At 41.8% G+C, this 24,207-nt stretch overlaps 1 protein-coding gene across 2 annotated transcripts in view; it reads right to left on the reverse strand.

The window, feature by feature from the left end:
• Positions 1-8,605: 8,605 nt before the first annotated feature.
• The window catches only part of LOC145404127 (uncharacterized), a 101,047-nt gene continuing 85,445 nt past the window's right edge, over positions 8,606-24,207 (reverse strand). The window contains exons 1-5 of one of the 2 annotated variants that reach the window (XM_080275753.1): positions 14,394-14,600; positions 11,925-12,063; positions 11,032-11,718; positions 9,718-9,888; positions 8,609-9,105 (exon numbers count right to left, since the gene is read on the reverse strand). In XM_080275753.1, coding sequence (XP_080131879.1) covers positions 8,932-9,105; positions 9,718-9,888; positions 11,032-11,718; positions 11,925-12,063; positions 14,394-14,554 — 1,332 coding nt within the window. In that variant the 5' untranslated portion in view covers positions 14,555-14,600 and the 3' untranslated portion in view covers positions 8,609-8,931. Of the gene's footprint in view, positions 9,106-9,717; positions 9,889-11,031; positions 11,719-11,924; positions 12,064-14,393; positions 14,601-24,207 lie in introns of those variants that run through there. The other variant, XM_080275755.1, reaches the window with a different exon arrangement.

The raw sequence follows: 24,207 nt of genomic DNA on the forward strand, positions 1-24,207 counted from the left end.
GAGAGATGTTGCCTTGTTCAGAATAATTTGTAAGTATATTAACACTGGAAAGCGGGTGAATACAATCTACTGTGAGTACACTGTAACAATCCTACGTCAATGGTCACCCCTTACTTAGTTCATTCTTGCCGCTACTGACAGTCTTCGGAAACTTAGACTGGAGGAGTTAAACAGTCATCGTTCACCCCTTCATTACGATGATGCTCCGTGGCTAAACAAGATCGTCTGGTAGTAGCAAGAATTAAAAAATATGGTATAATCATTAAAACGGAGTAGTGCAAATTGTGGACAGGCCCTTAATTTTTAATGATATATTGTGATGCATATCAAAGAACGTCTGGCCATTCTGTATCACTGCTGACTACACCAAGTGATGTGGAACGCAGGCTTACACCTAACAGGTGTTCCATTAATAATCGTCAACTAGGGGGCTTGTCCACACCTTCATTCATGAAACTTTAATTATACGGATCGTAGGGTCACAGTCCAAGTGCTTTTGGGAATTTTACCACCTCTTCCTCAGCGATTTAATCCGCACTTTGCATTTCAGCAACTGGTACGTTACTGATGCAAATTATATAGATATTAAAACGATGTAAACAGCACACAGGAGACTGTTAAGGTGTAATATGCAAGTGAATCGCCACGAAGAGGTGTTACAGTGACTACCACTCCTGAGTACGGCACACCATATTGTCAACAAACTCACCTTTTTTTACAGTGCAAATGGTATATGAACTTCCCCTTCGACACCTTCACCCTGTACGAAGGCGAAGTCGCCTTCGCCCTTCCTATCAAGATACCCCTGCCCTGTGACCTCATCGGTGGGTTTGACAAGTTTGAGTGTTTCTACTCCGCCGAGGGAGGAGGAGAGGGTAAGGAGGAGGACGGGGAGGCACACGAGAGGATCGACACACAAGCCAGTGTTGTGCCGCACGGCAGGCGTTCACGCAGGCGCAGAGGAGCAAGACAGGAGCGGACCTATGTGTACAACTACCTCCAGGCACTGTTTGAAAAGTGAGCAAGTTAGATAATTATCCGTCATCTTTTAAAATATGCTACAATGAGTATATATATTATCTTGCATATGTTCATAACGAAAAAAAAAAAAAGTTAGGTCAGGAGTGAACGTGTGTGTACACATATGTTCACTCCGGTTGCACACAACCGTGCAACTACCTCCCAGTGCTATCTGAAAAATGAGGTTGCTGGGTTATTTTTTAAAATTGGTAGAAGTACATATAATTATCTTGCACATGTTCATAGCGAAAAACTAGCTAATTTATTAGAAAATTATTTAATCTTTCTTTGTACAGCCATAATGAGTTTATGTAACTGGCACATATTCATGTCGTAAGACTTCTCGCCTTATTTGATTTATTAGCTTTATACTGTAGGGATTACTTAGACTGAAGGTAGGTTATGTATTATTATTCTTGCAAATGTACCAATCATTTTCTCCAGGATTACGAGGAAAGTACATCGAACTCACTGGGACATTTTCCTTAATTTTCAATGCTAGTCATGGTATTCTTTGTACGGTGTTAATGTGCCGTGGATATTTGCTTCATCGCGAAATACAGGCTGACATACAGTACATAGTGCAATCCGTGCACCACACGCAGTTTTAACAGATCACATGAATGAAGTAGTATGTAAATGGTTGCCTCCATAATGGTAGGTAGCCTACTGCAGGGTACATCATGACAGTGAGAATGAATTGTGGCTACAATCTTCGTGAAAACCACAACCACTCACCACTGTGCACAGACTTCAATAAAAAATAAATAAAATAAAGTTATTAAGGTGGGTTCTTGACAGTGGATACGGCAGGATGTTATAGATAATGAATATAGGTAGGGGATATTTAGTACAGATGATAATTGTAAATAGATAATATTGTTGGTGAAGACAGATATAATTTGATGGTGACAGGTAACTGTAAACGACAGGTACAGATAGACAGTTACGTATAAGCACAGACAAACATCATTACAACCAAGCCGTTTCTGCTTCGGGTGGGTGTGGACGGTCGAGCGTTGCTGTTGAGGATCATCACGCTTGCTGAGGTGCCGCACAGACTGATTAACATAGATAAGAAACGAACAGATAAATAGAGAGGGGGGGGGATTACAGATACATAGATCTATGAGCATATGGATAAATGAAAGCAATCGATAAACTGATAAGAGAATAGAAGCAGAGATACAGCCCGACAGAAAGATTAGAGCAGAAATACATCGAGAGATTGAAGTTAGGAGCGTAGATATATAAAAGGAGCGAAGGATAAAGGCTGAAGATAAACAAAGGCATAGTGTTGTGGCCCCAGACTCGTTTGAGCATAAGGGTGAACTGCAGGCTCAAGATGCCCCTCTACACACCACGATCCTCCTCCTCGGGGATAGGGAGAGAGTTGAGGGACGTTATATAACCAGCCACTCGTTCATTGCAGTGCCACAGAGTGAAGGACTGAAGGAGCACCACTTTTTTGCTGCTAATCTCTTCCTCAACATTCGAGATGAAGAGATGGCAAAATTAAACCCAATTAAAGTGAACAGAGTACGTACAGCTAACGCACCCCTTTCCTCACAGGCTTGGTCTCAATGGTCGGGCGTGTGTTCTGAGGACAATCTGTGACATTGCTGAGGCGCCGCTGGAGGAGGGGCTCTTCGGGGAGTTGATCAATATACTACTTACGTAAGTCATACTGGAGTTCACACACCCTGGGAAGCGAAATATTCACAGGGTGGTCCATATATTGCGCCGTTCTTGTCATTAGGTTGAGAATTTTCGGGTGTTTGGGCGCTCGGGCAGCATTACCAGTGTCTCCCTGTACCATTTTCTACTTTTGTAACCCTTTTCATGCTTTCTAGTGTGTGTGTGTGTGTGTGTGTGTGTGTGTGTGTGTGTGTGTGTGTATGTTTTACATCCGCTGAGTACATGGCTGAACTAGAAATCAAAACAAGTAGCCAAAACAATTGCTCTCCAGAAGACTGACCCGTTCCTGCAACATCCAAGAGAGGAAGGCACAGTATTCCTTTACCCGATTTTCTTTGTCGCAGTCAGTTTTTCCAGCATTATTATTTTTTTTTACTCCATTTCACCACCTCATCCTCACACTCCATTTCAAGTCCCTGCAAGGGTTCGGATAAGTACGAACAGATCTTGATGTTGGTTCCCTTTTAATTTCCTTGGGTAGAACATCTTTTCTGTTGGCTGATAGTCTTTAGTCCTTCCTTTTCGTAAAAAAAAAAAAAATGCTTGTGAACTGCTCTTGGAAGCAAAACTCGTCCCGCTCCTTGTTGGATTAGCGGCGAGATATCCTGTTAGCTATAAACTGCCTTCCACCGCAAACATCTATATTATATATATATATATATATATATATATATATATATATATATATATATATATATATATATATATATATATATATATAGCTAATATTATCAGTTTTTAAATTATTCTGATCCTAGGTCTGTTGGCATGAGAAATATCTGTCGAATGTAATGAGATGTGGTAATGATAGGATGTGATCTGATGTCTTACACGGAAGCGTTTCAGTTGCGGGTATTCTGCCTATGAAACCGTAAGCAGAACTCTGTACAGTATACGAGGCACTGGTTTGTATTCAGAACATTTTGCTGTTCCAAGCCGTTTCACCATTGCACCACCTCATACTCGCCCTCCATCTCCACAGGCCTTCACCAGCGGGGCGGCCCGAGTACCCAAATGAGAGCAAGGACTTTGATGAATTTATAGAGGCAGAGCTGCACGGGAAGCTGAACGGCAAGTGTGAATACCGCTACAGCAAGTGTAAGGTGTCACCCATCACACTACTGCCACAGTTCCTCTCCAGTATCATGCGTAACATTTATGACCTCCCTTAATGACCACACATCTTTCTTGAGTCGAATAAAATCGTCTAGATGAAGCAAGGCCAACTAAAAAGTGTCATCGTACTGCAGTGTCAAGAACAATCTCCATTAATTCCTTCAGCCCGGTGACATTCTCTCTCTCTCTCTCTCTCTCCTGACCAATGTTGATCTGTTTCGTTCAACTTTGGGCTTAGGGGGTTAAGGCCAAGAATGAACCCTTGGAGCTGAATAATATCGCTTGGTGCTAGTCCAAAAACAGTGCCTAAATACGGAAAGGCTAATCAAAACACCTTCAAGGCACTTACTGCTGGGATTATAATTACAATCTTGTGTTAGGCAGGATAAAGCATATTATCTTGTGTATGTCGGAATGTAGCTAGCCTATAGGCCTTTATACCAATGTTGGTTACGAAAAATCAAAACAGACTTGAGTTTGCTATAATAAAGCAAAACGGTGTTGTGTTAGGCAGGTTAAAGTAAAATAATCCCATGGGAAAAAATATGAAAAACGAATGTGCCAAATGGTGTCCAACTTGTAACCGACAAATACTCAAGGAAGCTAGTGGGACAAGCTCTCATTTTTTATAGCTAGGCGCCAGTGTGCTTAAGTTGCGTTTTAAGTGATGTATTGAATTTGAACAGTACAAATCAAACAGAATACCAGTTAAAATACTTAGGTTTACATAATTATATGAATTTCCCCACAGTTATATTATATGCAGCAATAAGACCTAAAGTACCATAATCTAAAATTTGTCATGTCCAAATGTAACTCGTAACTTATTCCGTATATATATCTAAGTGATGCCCATTTTATTTTCAGTCATATTTCTTCCTGTCTCAGACCTTATATTGAAGTATCCAGCAATTACCTGTCACACGAGCTGCCATATATAAATTACGGGGCATAGAGATGTAAGACTTGTACCTTTTGTATGTCAGAAATGCATGTATTTATTTTCTTATTTATTACCTATGTAAAATGTACTTTTATTAATATGCATATTAAAAAATGTCTTGTCATTTTACTTTGTTTCACAATGGTTTGTATTCTCACTGAATTAGGAAACTCCATTACACCTTTCCCTACCTTTATATATCTGCATAGAATACAGATCTTTTGGCAATCCATATCAATGCACACCATACTAATATCAGAAAGGCATATGGCAACTTGCATGAGGATGTTGAAGTGCAATATGCAACGTAAAATGGCTTAAAGAAGAAAGTGTTACCAGACTAAATTTAACCCTCAGAGAACGGGAAACGACTCCAGAGCTGAATAAAACTAATGGTAGCAAGACTAAAACAGCCAAGATTTCCCGTTTATGTGGAAAGGAAATGAATGTTAGCAAAAGACGTCATACTGTAATGAAAGTCGAGTGGTTTTGCTTTGGTTTTTATTCCTGCAGTACAGTGCAATCTATCGATGTACCGTACTTACAGCGCCTGAGCAGTCTACACTCTCAAGGCTTGTAGGTCGTGTACAGTCTCAGTCAACAGTTCCTTTACACTTTAGGGAGTTCCGAATTTGTACAACGAGATGCCAGTCAGTACTGTTAGTGGTGATTTAACTTTACAAGATCTCTGTACGTTATGACATCCTTTTAACGAAACGTGATGCAAGCCTTTCCGATTATTGTTGATTACAGCTGCAAGATCTATGTTGGCTCTGACATCCTTCACACGTCTTGTGTTTCGAACTGATGAAACGAAAATCCAGCCCACTTGATTATTATTAATTACTAAGCAAGATTTTTGGATTCTGAATAAAGAAACGAGATTTCAAATTCTTGACTACTGTTGATTAATTTAGCAAGCTCATAATGGGATTCTAGCAGTGTTTCGAGAAGGTGTATGGGAAAACATTGACCATAACTCTATAGCTTACCTTCTGTACAAGTCCTAATTCTATACAACCATTTACTACAAGAAGTTTGAACTATAATTTCGTAAGTTTCGGTGGTTCCCTAGCACCTCTTCCGTACCGATCTATTTTGCATATTAGGCTACACGTTATCATACTCTTGTACGTTATTTATATTTTTTATTATCGCCAGTTTGCATAAATAACACACAAGAGAATGTTAATGTGCCTATTCAGAAATAAACTGGTAGGGAAGAGATGCTAAATAGCCTCCTAAATCCAGACCTGACACAACGCTTACATCATGCATATGTCTAAAAGTACAATACTAAATTCCTGTAAAAATCTTTCGGTACAAATATCAGTCCCAATATAAGTCGAACTGTGCAACGTATAAGTCGAATGGTGCAACGTACAAGTCAAATGGTGCAACTTCCTACAGACCTGATGTTTAGTACAGTATTAACTCTTTCAGTACGGTGACGTCTTCTCCATTTAATTCTCTCACCACCAAACTGTTTTACTCTATCGTCTCTTTCAACACCTTCATTACAAAAGGTTTCTTGTGAGCGAAACAAAACTGCCAAGTGGTAAAAAACATGTTATTAAAATCCAAGTCGTCACCGTACTCTACGAGTTTAAGGAAGTAATAAACTATGCTCTGTGCACTTTAACTAAACGTAAAAATGCCATCTCTCCATCTTGAATGCTGTGATGTAACAAGAGAATAACATTAAAACATGGTGCTAAAACTAAGAAGTACCACGTAATGGACGTAGAGCCGTGGTACTGTCTTATTCTGCCACTAAACTTCGGGAAATAAGCTGCTAAAAGACAAAAATCTCCATAAAATTACCTGTAAAGTGAATGAGCTATACAGCAACACTACTTAGACAATCACTGGTCCAGAGTTGACCAGTTGTGTACATTTGCCCAAAAGGTACCGGTGAACAATGTTAAATATTACGACAAAGGAATCGAAATTTTCCGAAAAATACAGTTTTGGCTAACAGTTCTTGCGACCCTAGGCTCATCCGAACGTTAATCCAGCGGACTGCAGGCTGAAGCTACCCTTCTGTAGCCCACCGTCCTCTTTTAGGGGATAAGAAAGGAAATGAAACATTTGTATAAACAGGCAGTTCCACCGTCCGGGTATAGCTGCCACCACGTGAAGGTGTACCTCTCCAGTACCAAGTCGTTGATGTTGTTGTTCAACTCCAGTCTGTTCGGCCTAGGAGACCCATCGACCATAGAGGAACACCACTTCCTGTGGAGTCATCGTTCAGGTACAGTACACTACATACGCCGTGTAGGGAAGTGGTGCCCCCTTGTGGTAGACAGTACCTCGCCGGGGTCGGACAAGGGTCCTTCCCCACAGCGAGGTGCAGGGAAATATGAGGAGGTTTGGCTTCTGGATGGATGCCGTAGCTGCTTTGCTCCACCCAGGATACACAGCTCCACTGCTCGGCAGCCAGAGGCTCTAAACGCAATACTACCGCAGTGCTTTGTGGGTACATGTCAATATGAGAATCCATTATCAAAGTCTTCCAGAAAATTCCTCTTAGATATACGTGTCGGATGGCAACTGAGAAAAACTTAGTGTTCACCTATCATAAGGCGAGATGAACACCCTGTTAAATAATCTTAATCAGTACCCATCAACATACTGTCAAGCATACATCTCGTCCTGTCAGATTCTTGGTGGTCAAAAATTTCCAATTCCATGAAGTCCCTGAGCTCTTCTGGTTTCTTTCTACTGCAAGGGACACATCTGTCAGACAGATACTTATTCAACTCGCTGCCTTTGTCTTCATAAACACAGATCATATGTTCGGAGAATTAACGCTTGGAGCCCCTAGCACTACAACAGGTCAGATTTTACTGCCAAGCGGTGCATGATTTTCTAGGTAGGCCGAGAGTCCAGGTCAACCTTTGTTTTACTGTAGAAGGATGGTGTGAAAACGTGTGAGAATGTGTAGACAGATGAATGCTGCGTGCAGATCTTTTGTGTACCAATGCGTGTGCAGGATGAAGTAGGTGAAAATGTTGCAGTCATATTCAACAGAAAGAGAATTGAAAAAGGTTTCATGAGTAGACTAGCTGTACAGTATATATCAAACACGTCAGTTGCATAGGGTGAAGACTTCTACAGTTTTCCACATGTGTACGTGTCAGACTAAAGGCCACTTCTACAGCATATAAGGTGAGGACTGTTTAATAACTGACCAGATGCGAACATAAAAGACAAAATGCACGATACTCTGTCCACTTGGTCTAAAACTACCATATCTCGAATGTTTAGATGCAACAAAAGATCAACAATAAAATATGGTGCTGTTCACATACTACAGAAAGGATACGTAACCGTTGTACATTCTTATTCTGCCACTAAGCTCCGTGAAAGATGCTGCATAAACTGAAGATGACTAATCCAGAACTGACTAGTTGTGTGCAAAACAAAGACTGGGCAACTGCTCTACTTTTGCATTACAGGGGTGGGCAGAAAAAGTATGAGATTATGTGAGTAGACAGATGAAGCATATTCTTTTCGTTTGCTTTTGCGTTGACGGGAAGATAGAACACATTACCAACGTGTTCCAGTTAAAGAAGGGACTGAAGGACACATTTCTAGAGATGTCCTGCTGTATACATGACTGAGAATACCAGCTGACCCTTTCACTGCGGTGACATCTCCTTTTTTTACTTTAGATACCGAGCTGACGATTATTGCAACTTAAGATCTGCTATAAATGGCCCCTCCAAATCGAAACCTCTCTCCTAAGCTGAATAATGCCGTCTGGTGGTAGCAAGAACAAAAACAGCGTACTTTATCACAGTGAGAAGGTGAAAAAATAAATTAAAATAAGTAGACAGATGGGTGCTGCAAGTCCAACTTTTGTGTACTTCTGCACTGACAAGATGATGTGGTAGCTGAAAATGTTGGCGACGCATCCCATCCTGCCTGAGTGTGAAAACTAATGGAAAAGGAGAAAATCGAACGAGCATGTGTGATAAGACGGATATTGAGAGTCAGTTCCTTGTTTACTTCTGCGCTGGTGGGAAGATGTAGTAGATGAACACGTTGGCGACTTGTTTCATCTTGCCCGTGCGTAAAAGGGGAGTGAAAAAGAGAAAAAAATGAATAAGAGTGTGTCAAAAGAGGGGTGCTGCATGTTCAACCTATGTTTACTTCTGCGTTGGCGGGAAGATGTAGTAGTTGAACATGTTGTCGACGTGTTCCATTCTGCCTGAGCGCGTTGATGGCTCGCCGCTCTTTCTCACGTACTCCTCACACTCCTCCAAGCCCACGCTTCCCTTCTCCACTCGTTCTCCGAAGCCTGTCTTGTAGGAGGCGTAGCGCTGAAGGAGAAAGAGGGGATGAGAGAGCAGAGTTAGCGAATTTTCTGAGATGAGAGAGAGAGAGAGAGAGAGAATAAGAATAAGGGAATGAAAGAAACAATTAGTGGTGATAAACAGTAACAAGAATTGTAAGCAGAAAACAGTTAAATAAACTGAGAGAAACAGTGAAAGATGCTGAGGGAAATGGTAGAGAATGGGAGAGGCAGCTCAATGAAAAAAACAATGAAATGACAGCCAAGGATGCAATAAGCGATACAAGCAATTAACATGACAGCAACACTGATTTTAGTACCTGGCGAATGTTATAAGTGAAGCAGCAGTGTAAAAAAAAAAAAAAAAAAAAAAAAAAAAGACGGTAGATGCAAGATGCAACAAAAGAAGTGCTTAGTAATATCTGCAGTCAACAAAAACTGAAGAAGTGAGAGCAGCAACGATGAGTGAAATCTGCAGTGAAGTTAATACCTGTTGGGTGTTACCAGTGAAGCCGCAGTGGAAACAGAGGAAGTACATGCAGACAAAGAAATGCAGAAGTGCTTGGTGAAATCAGCACTGAATAGACTTAGGCAGTGAAAGAAGCTGAAAAAAAAGTGGAATAATCTGTGAAATCAATACCTGTTGGATATGGCGAGCGAAGCATCCGTCAGAGATCATCCTGGCAGCGTTCCTGAGGGCCTTAGCGAAGGTGTCTATGGCCAGGATGTGTCCGATGAAGATGTCTCGAGGCTCCACTGATTCACGCCTCACTCGGCCTCCCAGTGTCAGCCCGCCGTGCTGCATCCCACTCTTAAAGGTAATTAAAGAGTACAGTATGTGAAGATAACTGGGTGATATGGAGAGTGCAAGATGCTAAAAAAAAGGTGACTAGCTTATATTTGATAAAAACGTCCCCAGGCTTCACTGATTCACACCTCACTCGGCTTCCCAGTGTCATTCCGCCATGCTGCATCCCACTCTCAGCACTCTGCAAGGTAACTGAAAGGTAAATGAGAATAACTGGACGGTGTGGAAGGTAACAGTAATTGGAGTGGCTTTCAAGAAGTGTCCATGAGTAGAATATGACGAAGACGTTTCGAAGCTCCACCGACTTACGCCTCTCTCTCTCTCTCTCTCTCTCTCTCTCTCTCTCTCTCTCTCTCTCTCTCTCTCTCTCTCTCTCTCTCTCTCTCTCTCTCTCTCTCTCTCAGTATTAGCTGCATAGCAATCTGAGGGACGTTGGTAAATATATGCACTCCAGTTTTTTTTTTCTTTTTGAATTAACATTTAAGGGAAGATCTTGCTGAAGTACAAGCTGCTCGAAAATGCGCCAAAGTAATTCGATCTTTAGCTCCTTCTGCAATGTGACATCTTTTTATAATCACCCTGGCCACCACAAGACAAGCTATAGAGGTTATGATGATTATGCCGAGGGAATTGGATTCATCATCATCATGAACAGCTCCATACTGCATTATAAGAGGGTGGAAGCCGACAACTAAGGAGACTCGAATGATGAATGAATGATGTGCGGTTTCTTTGCTGATAAACTGTTTGTTCATATCTCCACTTTCGCATCTACGTCTGCGATGATGATGTAAGGACAACTATGGTACTGAAAAAAGTGTGTGACAATAAATTTCTGCGTACTGAAAATAGTGAAAATACAATCCCAACATATGTATTTGGCAACACTAGATACCGTATGTGTTCTGTAAAGCCATAATGAAGAGCACTGTGGTGTACTGCCGTTCGTGGTTAAACTGTTGAATATAATATTGAAGTGCTGAACTTTCTCCAAGATGTATTTCATGATGTAGGCTGCGTCATACATGCCCTAGACAGGGATGTGTGAGGTGGCGTGAACCTTTAGGTAGCCAAGTGTATTCAGCTGTGTAATATACTCTACTGTAACAGGCTACACAACAATACAATATACAGTAAATAACTAACCTGCTCCAAGATGCACTTCATGACGTAAGTTGCATCTCGGACATCATATGCGCAGATGTCAGAGGTGGAGTGGAACTCCGGGTAACTGTCGGAGGCGTCGACAGAACCGAGCATATTGAAGGCAGCGGCCATGTAGACATCGTGGTGGTAGGGGCGACCCATGAGGCGGGAGAAGGCGGGTTTGATGTACAACTTGTATTGTTTGTCCAGACCAAAGTGACGCAGCAGATGCATGGTGGCTGCGGCGTCGCTATCGTACTGGTGGCGTCGCGGGTCTGCTGGCTTGGGCTGGATCAGCAGCTGACCCTTGTAGCCGATCTTGTCCTTGTACTGGGCGGCCATGCGGTACAGCTGGGCCAGGTGGGACATGTCCCGGAACACCTGTCGCTGCAGCAGGCTCTGGTAGCCGTCACGAGGGTGGAAGAACACAAAGTTCTCCGCTCCCAGCCGTTTTGCTGCCTCGAGGCTGCGCTTCACCTGCGCACACGCGTAGGCAAACACGTGCGCATCAGGGTTGGCAGCTGCGCCGTTCATGTATCGAGGGTGAGTGAAGAGATCAGCGCCGAAGTACAGAGGACGCACACCAGTCTGCTTCTGAAGGTCAGCTGCCACTGCAACCATTTCATCCAGGTACTTGGTGGTCTCCTCCCATGTGTTGCCCTCTGGAGCCAGGTCACGGTCGCTTACCTGAAGCAAGCATCATAAGCTTTACGTGTCAGTTACATACATACATGACAATTATTAATACCTCAAATCCTGGGTTTTTAGACACTTTATAATTGTGACTGTCAACCATAAGGCACCTGTTCTCCATACAGTTATAACTTTCCTCACCACGAGATTAAGAAAACTTAATAAAAAGCTTATTATGCAGTGACTAGCTGTCTCCTTACCGAATAGAACCTAACACCCAGCTTGTGTATGAATTCGAACGCTGCCATGATGCGTCTCTTGTAGTTATCAAGGCTGCGTGATGCGTCTTCCCAGGAGCGCTGGTGGACCCTCTCACCGTACTCATCGTCTCCAAGGTACCTGCAACACGCTATCATCAACACTGTGACCTTGACAATGATCAGCACCATTATTGCGTTGTGCCATAATGCCAGCTGTGAGGATAATGTGCTGGGCCAATGAATGGTCTTGGGACCAACTCTTAAAACACCCAATGGAGAAACTGAATGCCTAGAAAAAAAATTATATGAATGTGCGTTTTCATTGTCTGAGTGGCCTATCGTGTACCGTCACAGGCTGCCAGTGTCAAGAGTCGAGTGTTTGCACCCTGCCTGAAACAATAATTAGCACTGATAATCCATACCTCCGCCAAGGCAACGCCATCCCCAATTTCATGCTCTTCATTGTCTTGACCTTGACCTTAACCCAGTATATAATCGCCTGTTCCTCAGATGGTCCTCAACCATTACCCAAATTTGTTCCAGTTCATTTTACCAGCTCTTCCGTAATGATACATACATTCAGACAGACAGACAGACGGACAAACAAAGTAAGAAAATAACCTTGGAAGAGATTTTAAAAAAGTAATTATTTGAAATTACAAACTTGTTTCTGCCCAACAATCATGACATCATCATCATCATCATCATCATCAGTGGCATCGTCACTACCATGGTACAACTCTTATTTGGTGTGGCATGCCATAAAAAGCCATAGAAGATTATCCCTTCGTCCACCGGAGTACGCAATAAACGCCTGTCGTACACTCTCGGTCCCTTCCTCTACCCTCGCCTTCTTCCTTATCTCTCCTCTCCCTCTGACTGCGGTGTTCGAACTCTGGTATTTTGTGCACGCTGTAACAGGCCGATTTTATTCAGCTGAGGGAAATTTTGGCTGAAGGAGGGTTAACACTATCTTAATAAACCCTTCCACTGCTATGGATTCACCCACGTAATTAATTCAGGCTAACACCATACGATTTTATTAACGTAAATCGATATGTCGCAGTTTAAGATTTAAAAAAGACGAAGAAGAAGAGTGTTAAACTTTACTATGCTAAGTCACATTATGCTATAGTATGTTATGTTGTGGTACAATATACTCTTTTATGCAATGTTATTCCATGCTATGCTATGTTATAATGTTGTACTACACTATACTGCACTATACTGTACTACACTACACTACACTAAACTTCACTATGCAAACTATGCTATATTATACAATACTATACTATACTGTATTATACTATGCTGTGTTGTGCTTTACTGTTATACTGTAATGTGTTATGCCATGCAATACCGTCATAGTATACTGTTCTATGCCAAGCTATACTGCTACATTACACTACGCTGTGCTATGCTATATTGTTATACTGTGTTATGTCATGCTGTAGCGTCTAACTATACTATTCTATGCCATACGACATTGTTATACTATACTAATCTCTGTCTTGTTATGCCATGCTATTATACTATGCAATGATGTGCCATGCTATGTTGTTATAATGTACTATGCTATACTATGCTGTACCGTTATACCATACATTTCTTCAGTTATTCTTTACTATGCTATACTATTCCACGTGTGTCTTATTGGCTACACTGTGAGAATAATAAGAACTGGAAGAGAATTGGTTTCGAAATCACCCCTCCATTCTTGGACTAAAAAAGAAGAAGAAGAAGAAAACAAGTAAAAGGAAAAAGAAACAATCCTGAACAATATTTCAGCCACTACAAGTATCACTGATTTTATCTTGTGAAACTTACTGGTATAACATCATAATCTCTCTCTCTCTCTCTCTCTCTCTCTCTCTCTCTCTCTCTCTCTCTCTCTCTCTCTCTCTCACCATTGAGGTTAGCCTGAGTAAAATGCTAAAAGTGCTGAACTACTGTAAACATCTTACCACACCACACCACTACCATAATGCCTGAAACACCCAAGCATATCACCACAGTCAAACCTTATCTAAAAATGCTGAAGAAGCAGACATACAACCACAGTGGCCTATATGAAACTGCCCTACGGTACCATAGTGCTTGATATATTTCACCACAATACACACGTAACTGAAATAAGGAGTAGGATAAGAGCCCAGTACGTGAAACTTTCTTGTCATACCTAACCACAAAACGTGCCCTGAAATCTCTTATCATATTCAACAAACATGAGTACTTGCAAGTGTTGAATCACAGACTGACAACCACAGTACCTGCAACATGGTACCACTCCACCACAGTATCTGAAACTATTGAAGTAACAAAATGACAAATGATAACTTTAGTAGCCTACCTGAATGTACCCTACCACAGTGCCTAAAATATCTTACATCAGTACAGTATCTGAAAAGCTGACGTAGACTGACGACCACAGTACAAGAAATATGCTACCAACCAGTCAGATTACTGTACCTGAAAGTGTTGAAGTAGCACACAGAGAACCGCAACCAGTCCTCCATGGTGCGGCCGTGCACCGTCTCTCCGGCATTGTAGTGACGGAACACCAGCGTGTCCTCCGGACCTGCGTCGGGCCGGTACTCGATGCGTCCGATGCCGGAGAAGTACTTGTTCATCTTCACAACGGCGCTCACGGCAGGAGGGTGATGGTGACGGCGATGGTGACTGCGGCAGGAAGCAAGGGTGGGTGGGTGACGGACTTATATATCACGTCATGCTGGCTGAACCGCATCTCTTGATACCTGATACCTCACACCAAGTGTACCCTCACCTCACCTTACCTCACTTCTGAAGTCATACTTCACACTCACCTCACTCGTGCAGTCATATCTCATCCTCACCTTACCCTTACACTTACTTCATTCTTCCTGTTCTTGCACCATTCAGATGGCGCACCGGGGCACTGGTGGTGACACCAAGTAATTTCTTTATCTCAGTTAATGGACTGAGGCATATTTTTCTCAATTTTTCGCCTTTAGTAGCTTTGTTACAACAGACAAGCCCCACTCAAGCCCGCTGCATCATTATTTCTCATATTCTGGCTGCCATCGGACAGTTTTATTCAGCTGCAGAAAAACTTCCAAGAATGAATGGGTGACAGTAATAGGTTCTGAAATTCAGGAAGTGATAGATGCAAATATTAGCCCTTAAAATTGTCTCAAAAGATCTTTGCCTTGAGTTCACGGAGCAGTCACTGTACGGCACGCGGTGGAAGACAGTTTAGGTCCTGTATTCTTCGGTGTCGTCATTTAAAACAGTTCCATTAATAATATAAGTGATGTCAGAACTTTTAAAATCTGATGTCTCTTCCTAGATATGCCAAAGTATAACAGTTACATTTTGGCCTCACTCTCATTTCAGTTAAACTTCACTTTTGCTTCACTCTTTCAGTATCACTTCATTCTTCACCTGGCCTCAGTACTTACCTCACTCAGTTTTACCTCACTCTCATCTCAACCTTCAGTCTCAGCCTCATCTTCACCTCATTCTCACAGCATCGCGCTACGCTCACCTTACTCTCACAGTATATTCACCTCACACACAGTCACTTCACTCTCAGTTTCCCGTCAAATTTACATCACTCTTGCTTCACCCTCAACTCAATTTACGGGTCGTACTTGAAGCGGCTTTGAATACTTCGAAACACTTCTTCCTCAGTGATTTATTCTGCATATCACAACTACATGTCCTCTTCTATGTTACTGATGCAGACTTATAGCAATATCAAAACAACGTAAAAAACAAACAAGAGGTGCACAGTAATATGGAAAATAAATCGCTATGGAAGAGGAACTACGAAGCGTCCTGTGGTACCTTGAATGGGGTCCTCAAGTTTTGCCGTATACTCTAATATAGTCACTTCAATCTATCATTTCTATCTTCACTCACTGTTAATGTCACTTCCATTTGTCTTGTTATGTATTCGCATTTCCATGTTACTAACTCCCACACGTCGTTTTGCTACCCATTACCTTCCACGGCCAATCGTCATGTCCCTTCTACTTGTCATGTTACTCTTCTGTTATCGGTCATTTCACTAACCTTCATCTTTCCATCCACCGCCAGTCTTCATGTCACTCTCGCTTGCCATGTCACTCCATGTCCATTTTACCACACCACTCACTGTCAGCTTTTATGCCACATCCATCCGCGTAAATGAGTAGTCTACTTCGTCCTGTCGCAATCATGCCATATATCACCCATTTTCATCAACTGTTACTTCAAAGCTATCACACAAAGGAACACATTATATCACGTCAGTCATGTTAAACCACGTCAAATTGTAGGAAAACAATGAAGTGATGTAAAAAATAATTAATCTCAAAGCACGTCCAGTAAAAAAAAAAAAAAAAAAAAGGAAAAAAAGTCAGGTGGAAATACGTCGTCACCTGAAAACACGTTAAATTACGTCAAATCGTAACAAAACATATCAAAACATGTAAAACAACAAGTCATGTGTTCCCTGTCAAATAAGTCAATAGACGGTGACGTCAGAACGACATATCACGTCAAATGGTGCCAAAATACGCTGAATCAAGCTAAAACACGTATGATCATATTGTCATAAATCATATCAAAATACGCCAGATCATGACACAACACCCCATATCATAGCAAAATAAGCCACAACATTTCAAAACACGTCAGTTCATATCAATCCATGCCGAATCATGTCACCGCGCCATCTCAGTAGCCTATACATGTCATGCCTGCCAGGCAAAAACACATGTCACGTCACAGGCACAAGCACAGAGTCATGGCAGGGTTGAGGCCGGGTCATGTTGCTGTCACTTGGGAACAGGAGCAGAGGGGATTAAGTAACGTCTGCCGCCTCTGCATGTAACCGGTTCGTGTATTATTTCATCCACTGAACGTAACCTGTTTATACCATACTTCATGCATTGTGTATCTAAGTACATTTAATATTTCTGCATGATGATGTGTGTCTGGTGATATATTATTTTGATACGTAAAATGAAGAAACCATGGGCTGCCGGTCAACAAGAAACTGTACCTTCCGAAGATGGTCAAACAAAATGCCTATATACATTACGTTTATAGGACTGGAGGTTGTAAGAAGGGGGAAAGACGGATGGAGGGAAAGAACCGGACACAAAAGGGATGACAGCGTGCAGAGACGGATACTGCATGTCAACCTCAGAGGGCTCCGAAGACTTTGGCGTGTGTGTGTGTGTCACCGGGTCGGTCAGGATCACTTGATGGTCGTGATCGTCAGCTTTTTACCCTCCCGGAAGGGAGCTGAGAGCTCATATAGTCCGATCTAAGGGCAAGGCTGTAACCTTCACACACGCACACACCCATCCCCTTGCCCAAGGGGGACAGTAACCACCCACTTGGTCAGTGAAACTTTTCGCAACCTGAGCGAGGCGCGAACTCACGTCTACCAGATGGCAAGCGAGAACGTTACCACTGTGCGTGTGTGTGTGTGTGTGTGTGTGTGTGTGTGTGTGTGTGTGTGTGATAAATTTGTTAAGGTTTTTGATAAATTAGTTAGGATCCTGATGAACCGGTTAAAATCCATGATAGATACGAACCCAGGTGTGCTTTTATCCTACCTGCTCCGACACCTGACACTTCACGCAGGTACCAGTGCGTTACCTGAACAGCTTATATGGCTGGACTCTCTCTCTCTCTCTCTCTCTCTCTCTCTCTCCAGGTGTACTACTGTAATGTAACAGGTTGTACACTGTAACCTGATACCCGTGACACAACCTTACTCTCCTTACCACTACCACACAATACCTACCACTCCACACTACAGCTACAACACAACAACCACACAACACATACCACACCACAGCTACATCACATTACAGCCACCTCACTACAAATATACCATTACCACATCACCACACCACGGTACACAACCAGACTACAACTATCACACCAGCACAACACACTACCAATCCACAAATACCACCCCACAGCCATTACACCACAACAATATACTCTCCCTACTTTGCTCACGGTCTGCCTCTGTTTTTCTAAAGCATTATTTTACATATACTCTCTCTCTCTCTCTCTCTCTCTCTCTCTCTCTCTCAAGGAATACTACTAGGCTGTCATCACATCAATGCACATCACACCTTCCGGAACTGCTTCAGTACACCTTCATCACATCACACACACACACACACACACACACACACACACACACACACACACACACACACACCAGGACCCAGCAACAACACATGATACCCTGCCTGCTGGCTGGGTGGGGTGGGGTGACGTATATAAAAGTAATCTTGAACTTGAACTCCTGCCGGAACTAAGCTCTTTATACTTATGTCATGGGGAGTAACAACCCAGCCTAGACGAACCCATCCCGGCCTAATCTAATCTAGCTCAACTTAGCCTAGTCTAACATAGCCTAACCTAGTCAAACATAATCTAACAGAGCCTAATCTAGTCTAGCCTGGTTTCCTAATTTATTCTACCTTAACCTAATCTAACTTAAACTAATCTCACCTGTAACCTAGTTTAACTTGTCTAATAAAACCTGGCACGAACCTGTCATAACCTATGCACGTACCTACCACACTAACATGGCAACCATCTAAACAAACATATACCTGACCTAACCCAGACACACGCACACTACAATACATTAATACAACACAACACACACTCACATAAACCTTTCTCCGGCCAGAGCCCCTACAGTACAGACCTAATTTCACCGAAGGACTTGTTCCTGCACTGGCCAATTTTTACTCGATGCATTTTTTTTTTTTTTCTTACAAGACCATTTTTTCCCCATGAACTTCTTCCCTTGTGGACCTAAATTTCGCCATGGATATATTTTCCTCCATGGACCTATTCTCTCCATGGAGCTATATTCATCATGGAAACACCGAATCATCACATGGACCCACCTCCTCTCATGGACCTATGTTTACGCACTGAGCCAAGTTTCCACAGGCTCATTTCCCCAGATTACTTATTTCCCCATGAGCTTTTTTTTTTTTTTTTTTTTTTTTTTTCACGTGGAGCTATTTACACCACCGACCTACCATCTCACCAAGCAACCCCCATACCTATCCACTCACTCACTGTAGTCTCATTCAGTAGTAGAACGACGACTCAGCAAGTTCACATACACACACACACACACACACACACAGAAAGAGAGAGAGAGAGAGAGAGAGAGAGAGAGAGAGAGAGAGAGAGAGAGAGAGAGAGAGAGAGGATAATGAGTAATGTACAACGGATGAGCGACACAAAGTGGAGACATGAAAAAGGAGGCGGGGGATGGAGGTTGGGAGGAAGAGAAGGGGGTGTCATAGAACAATGAAAAGGTGGGAGGGAGAGGTAAGGAAGGAAGGAAGGTGTGATGGGAAGGGTGGGGGAGAGAAAGAAGAAAGAAATGGAAGAAGAAAAGGATTGAGAGGCATGAAGGGAGTAGAGGAAAGAAGAGGAGGGAAGGAGGAAGTGAGATATGAAATTACTACATGGAGAGAGGGAGAGAGGAGGGGAAGAGAGGACGCGAGGAAGGAAGGAAGGAAAGAAGGAATGAAGGGTGGAAGGAGGAAGAGGAAGGGGGTAATGAAGGGAAGGAGGTGAAGAGGAGATGTGGCGGGAAGGAGATGGTGGGATGGAGTGAGGGGGAGGAAAGAGTGGAGAGAAGGGATGACAGGGGTGGAGAGAAGGAAGGGAGCTGAAGGGATGAGAGGGAGCAAGGAGGAAACGGGAGGTGGAAAGGGAGGGGGATGGAGGGAAGGGGAGAGAAAGGTGAAAAGTATGGGAAAGAGGTAGGGGTCGAAGGGAAGGGAGATTGGGTGGAAGGAAAGAGGGGAGGGGTGAGGGGAAAGGATGAGGGGTGGAGGAAAGAGGGGTTGTAGGGAAAGGAGGAGGAGTAAAGGGAAAGGGAGAAAGGGAGGGAGTGAGAGCAGGTTGTGAGGGAAGAAGGTGTGAAAGACTCTGAGGTTAGGTTACAGTCATGGTAGAGAGAGAGAGAGAGAGAGAGAGAGAGAGAGAGAGAGAGAGAGAGAGAGAGAGAGAGAGAGAGAGAGAGAAAATAATAATTACTTTAATAATAATAATAACAATAATAATAATAATTAATTAATTAATAATAATAATAATAATAATAATAATAATAATAATAATAATAATAATAATAATAATAATAATAATAATGGTACTTAAAATCTACGGTCAGAAACCCATACTTTTACTTATCCCAAATTGTGTAATTTGATATAATAATAATCATAGTAATAATAATAATAATAATAATAATAATAATAATAATAATAATTAGTAGTAGTAGTAGTAGTAGTAGTACCATGATATCTGGACAGACAAGGGCATCCATATAAATAATAAAAAGTAAATATCGATAAACAGATAGATAAATAAAGAGACAGACAGATGGGCTGACAGACAGAAAGACATACAGACACAGGGATAGACAATATACGTATCAACTATGCAGCTAAGTCAAGCCTCAGAGCACCATTTGCCACCATGCAGTTGGTCTGGTCACCCCCAAGCAGAAAACTGGCATCATGATTAAAATATGAATCACGGAATTAGGAAGAGACGTCACAGTACTACGAAGGTTAATGGAGACTATTATTTTTTTTTTACAGTTTCTCTACTATGCGTTACCCCAAAGTTAAATTTAAAGTCTGGTAATAACAAGAAAAATAACGCTACACTGAAACGTAGGGTACGCGTCGTGCAGTTTTATCAGGCAAAAGAAAAATCACACACACACACACACACACACACACACACACACACACACACACACACACACACAAAATGCACCTCTTAATTATGTCGTTTATATTCTTGGTACCGCTACAAGCTTTCATTCAACCCAGGCAAGACCTCTCGTGAAAGGTAATAAATAATAAAGCCAATGTCATAATAACAGTAGTAGTAGTAGTAGTAGTAGTAGTAGTAGCAGCAGCAGCAGCAGCAGCAGCAGCAGCAGCAGCAGCAGTAGTAGTAGTAGTAGTAGTAGTAGTGGTGGTGGTGGTGGTGGTAGTGGTAATAATAATACTAATAATAATAATAATAATAATAATAAAATCTAACTCAATTTACCTCCAGAGTACACAGATAACTGCTATTTCATTCTTGCCAAAGTCAGTTCTTTTCATATCGCTGACAGATATCTTTCGCACCTAAAGGCTAAAAATATCTGAAGCATAGTATAAAAAAATAAAACTGCTACCATGCCATAAACATACCTCCATCAACTGTCCCCAAGTAACGATTCTTACCCCTCCATTACGAAAGTTGTCCAGTAACTTGAGTAACATCATCTCGAGGCAGCAAAAGCAAAGTAGAAAAAACGTAATTCCAAATATAGTCGTACGATATGCTTAGACAAAATTATGGATACCTCGAGTGACACCCGACGCTAGTCGATATGCTTTTAACCAAAATGAGGAATCCACATTTGTGGGATGCCACATTGTGCTGTCTTTCAGTGCCAAAGTTCTTGGGAAAAAATGTGACGCTCAAGAAGATGTCTTCACAATCGTTCTCAGATACTTGTAAACTGTAATATAATGATATACTATAAAACCGCTCTTCTTGTACCATCACATTTATCATAATCATCCCATTCCATAATTATGGCTAAGCATATGGATAAATTGTGGAATCCACTTGTGGGGCGCGCCGACTGCACAACAAATGTGGCATTGCCACACCATGATTCATCACTGTCCAGTATAAATACCAGAGTAACTTAAAGCAAACAAAAAGTAACCAAGATATTCAAATTCTGGGTAGGTCTGTTCGGAGCAAAGCTAAACATTTGCTGTAGTACGCTACTTTTGTTTATGTATATAATATCATTACACTCAAAAGTACTAAGCACTCAGAAAGCGCATACCTCCGCCAATATCCCTGCCATTAAAAAGGATCCGGATCCGTTCCCAAATTTAATCAATTGTTCCTCGACCCATGGCCCACTCTTCCACAAAATTTTATTGAAATTCGTTGAAAACTTTTGGAAATATTGTGCGGGATACATAGGATCCGAATTTGGATCGGCCACCAAATTTAATCAATTCTTTTTGGGCCCATGGCCCATCCTTCCATAAAATTTCACTGAAATTCACTGAGAACCTGGAGATACTGTTCTTTCTTGGCCCATGGCCCATCCTTTCACAAAATTTCATTGAAATTCATTGAGAACTTTTGGAGATATCGTGTAGACAAACAAACAGACAAACATAGGTAAATACATAGCCTCCTCCAACTTCGTTGGCGGTGCTAATCACAAAAAGGGGGGGGGGGCGCTAAAACTGACAGTGATCCCACCAGAACACGCGCTGATTGACTATTAACTGCTGTCAGTATGACATTTCAGGTGCTTTCATATGTTCATACCCTATTGGTTGTTACCGATGACATACCCGGTAATCAGACTGGCACTGGCACACAACTTTAGTTTTCACGAACCCTGTTCGTACTTCGTTTACTGCTTACCAGTCCGTATTAGAAATAATATAAAACTGGCTATTTATCTCCCTCTGATCATGTCTGGTCCTTCATTAGAATCATTATGGAGTAAGGCACACTGCTCCGATTTTAAGGAATTAGCGCGTCACATAACGAACTTGTTCTCCATTTCACTGGTATTGGAATTTTTACATTCACGTGCGCTAAGAGAGAGCGGGTGTTCTTTTGATCGATGTGTGTATGTTTGTGTTTGTGTGTGTGCGTGTGTGAACAAAATAACTCGGTTTTCATTCGATTTTAACCATATTTGGTGGAAGGACAGAAGGACAGTCAAGGGACTGACTTATAGTGTTTTGAGAACAGTCCGTCAATGGTCAGGGTCACAGGGCTAGGACAAAGTTCGACCCATGTGTCTGTGTGGAAGAAGCTAAACAACTTATGATTCAATTTGGACCAAACTTGGTGGAATGGTTGAGGATTATCCAAGGGATTGATCTACTGTTTTTGACACTAGGTCAAAGGTCAAGGTCACATCAGGGTCAACTTACTTTTTATCCAATTTACAGCAAACTTTGAAGTTTTCAGGGTAAGGCAAGGATAAAGTTATTCTATTTTGACAGCAACCAGTCAGAGGTGAAGGTTACATTGTAAGATCAAATGACTAGGTCAACCCAAACAGTTGTGATCTAATTTGGAATAACATGGTGTAAGGGTTAGACAAGGCGGAAACTCTTCGGTATGGAGAGCAATCGGTCGAAGGTCAGAGTAACAGGGCAAAATCAAATGACCGACCTTTAAACCATTTGGTAAGCATGACTGTTGCACTCTTTGAATGCTCCCACTTTTTTAATTATTGACTTTGTATTTACTTTCTACATTCAGATTTGTATTTACCATGCTTACCATAACGATAACGATTCAAGGGATACCGGTAGGTATTTTTAGCTTTATTACTATGCCCCCCCAAACTCCACATATACGGTAAATAACGGATGCGGGGGGGGGGGGATGGACGCGCCACCACTGATTCACCGTCGCTCCCAAAGTCAAAACAAAGTCAAAACCAAAGCGAACTTGAGTACATTCGACACTGATCCCTGCCGAAACACGTTCTGATGGACTGTGACTGCATTCTTAGGTGGCTTCTGAGTCACTGTGTTTTTGTTTGGCTATCATGTGCAGGCGGTCTGACTGGTGGGTAGGAACAGGGTAATGTGGAGGGAAAAAAGAAGGAAGGGAAGAAGGAAAGAGAAGGGAAAAAAGAAAAGAAAAAAAGAAAGAGATGAGAGTGGGGAAAATAAGGATGAAGGTAGGAAGGACAAGTGGAAATAGACGATGAAAAGCAGGAAACAAAAATAAGACTAAAAAGAAAGGAAAAAATCAGAGGGGAAGAAGGAATGGCGGAAAGGAGGATTTAGGGAATGGGAGAAAAAAAAGTGGAAGTAATAAAGAAAAAAAGGAGTGAGGAAAAATTAAGAAAAATAAACACGTATGTGCAGAAAGAAAGAAAGGGGAAAATATATAGGAGCAAACATACACTGAAAGGGAGAAAACTGAAGTAGGAACGAAAAATGAGGGAAGATGGTAGTATATCTGAAAAAAAAAAAAAAAAAAAGAGGAGGAAGAATAGGAGTTACAACACTAAGGAATTAAACGAGCGAGTAACGGGAAGGAGAAAAGGAGGGAAGGAAAGGAATGGAAAAGAACGTGAGGAAGGAAAGAAAATATAAAAACGAAAAATAAAGGACCATAAGACGAACTGTTTGAAAGGATGGGTGGTATTTGTAAGACGAAATGGAAGGAGAATTACAAGAAT

Source organism: Coenobita brevimanus, chromosome 62 (assembly GCF_032717465.1).
Source record: "Coenobita brevimanus isolate Jiangsu-jjx chromosome 62, ASM3271746v2, whole genome shotgun sequence".
Classification (NCBI taxonomy): Eukaryota; Metazoa; Arthropoda; class Malacostraca; order Decapoda; family Coenobitidae; genus Coenobita; species Coenobita brevimanus.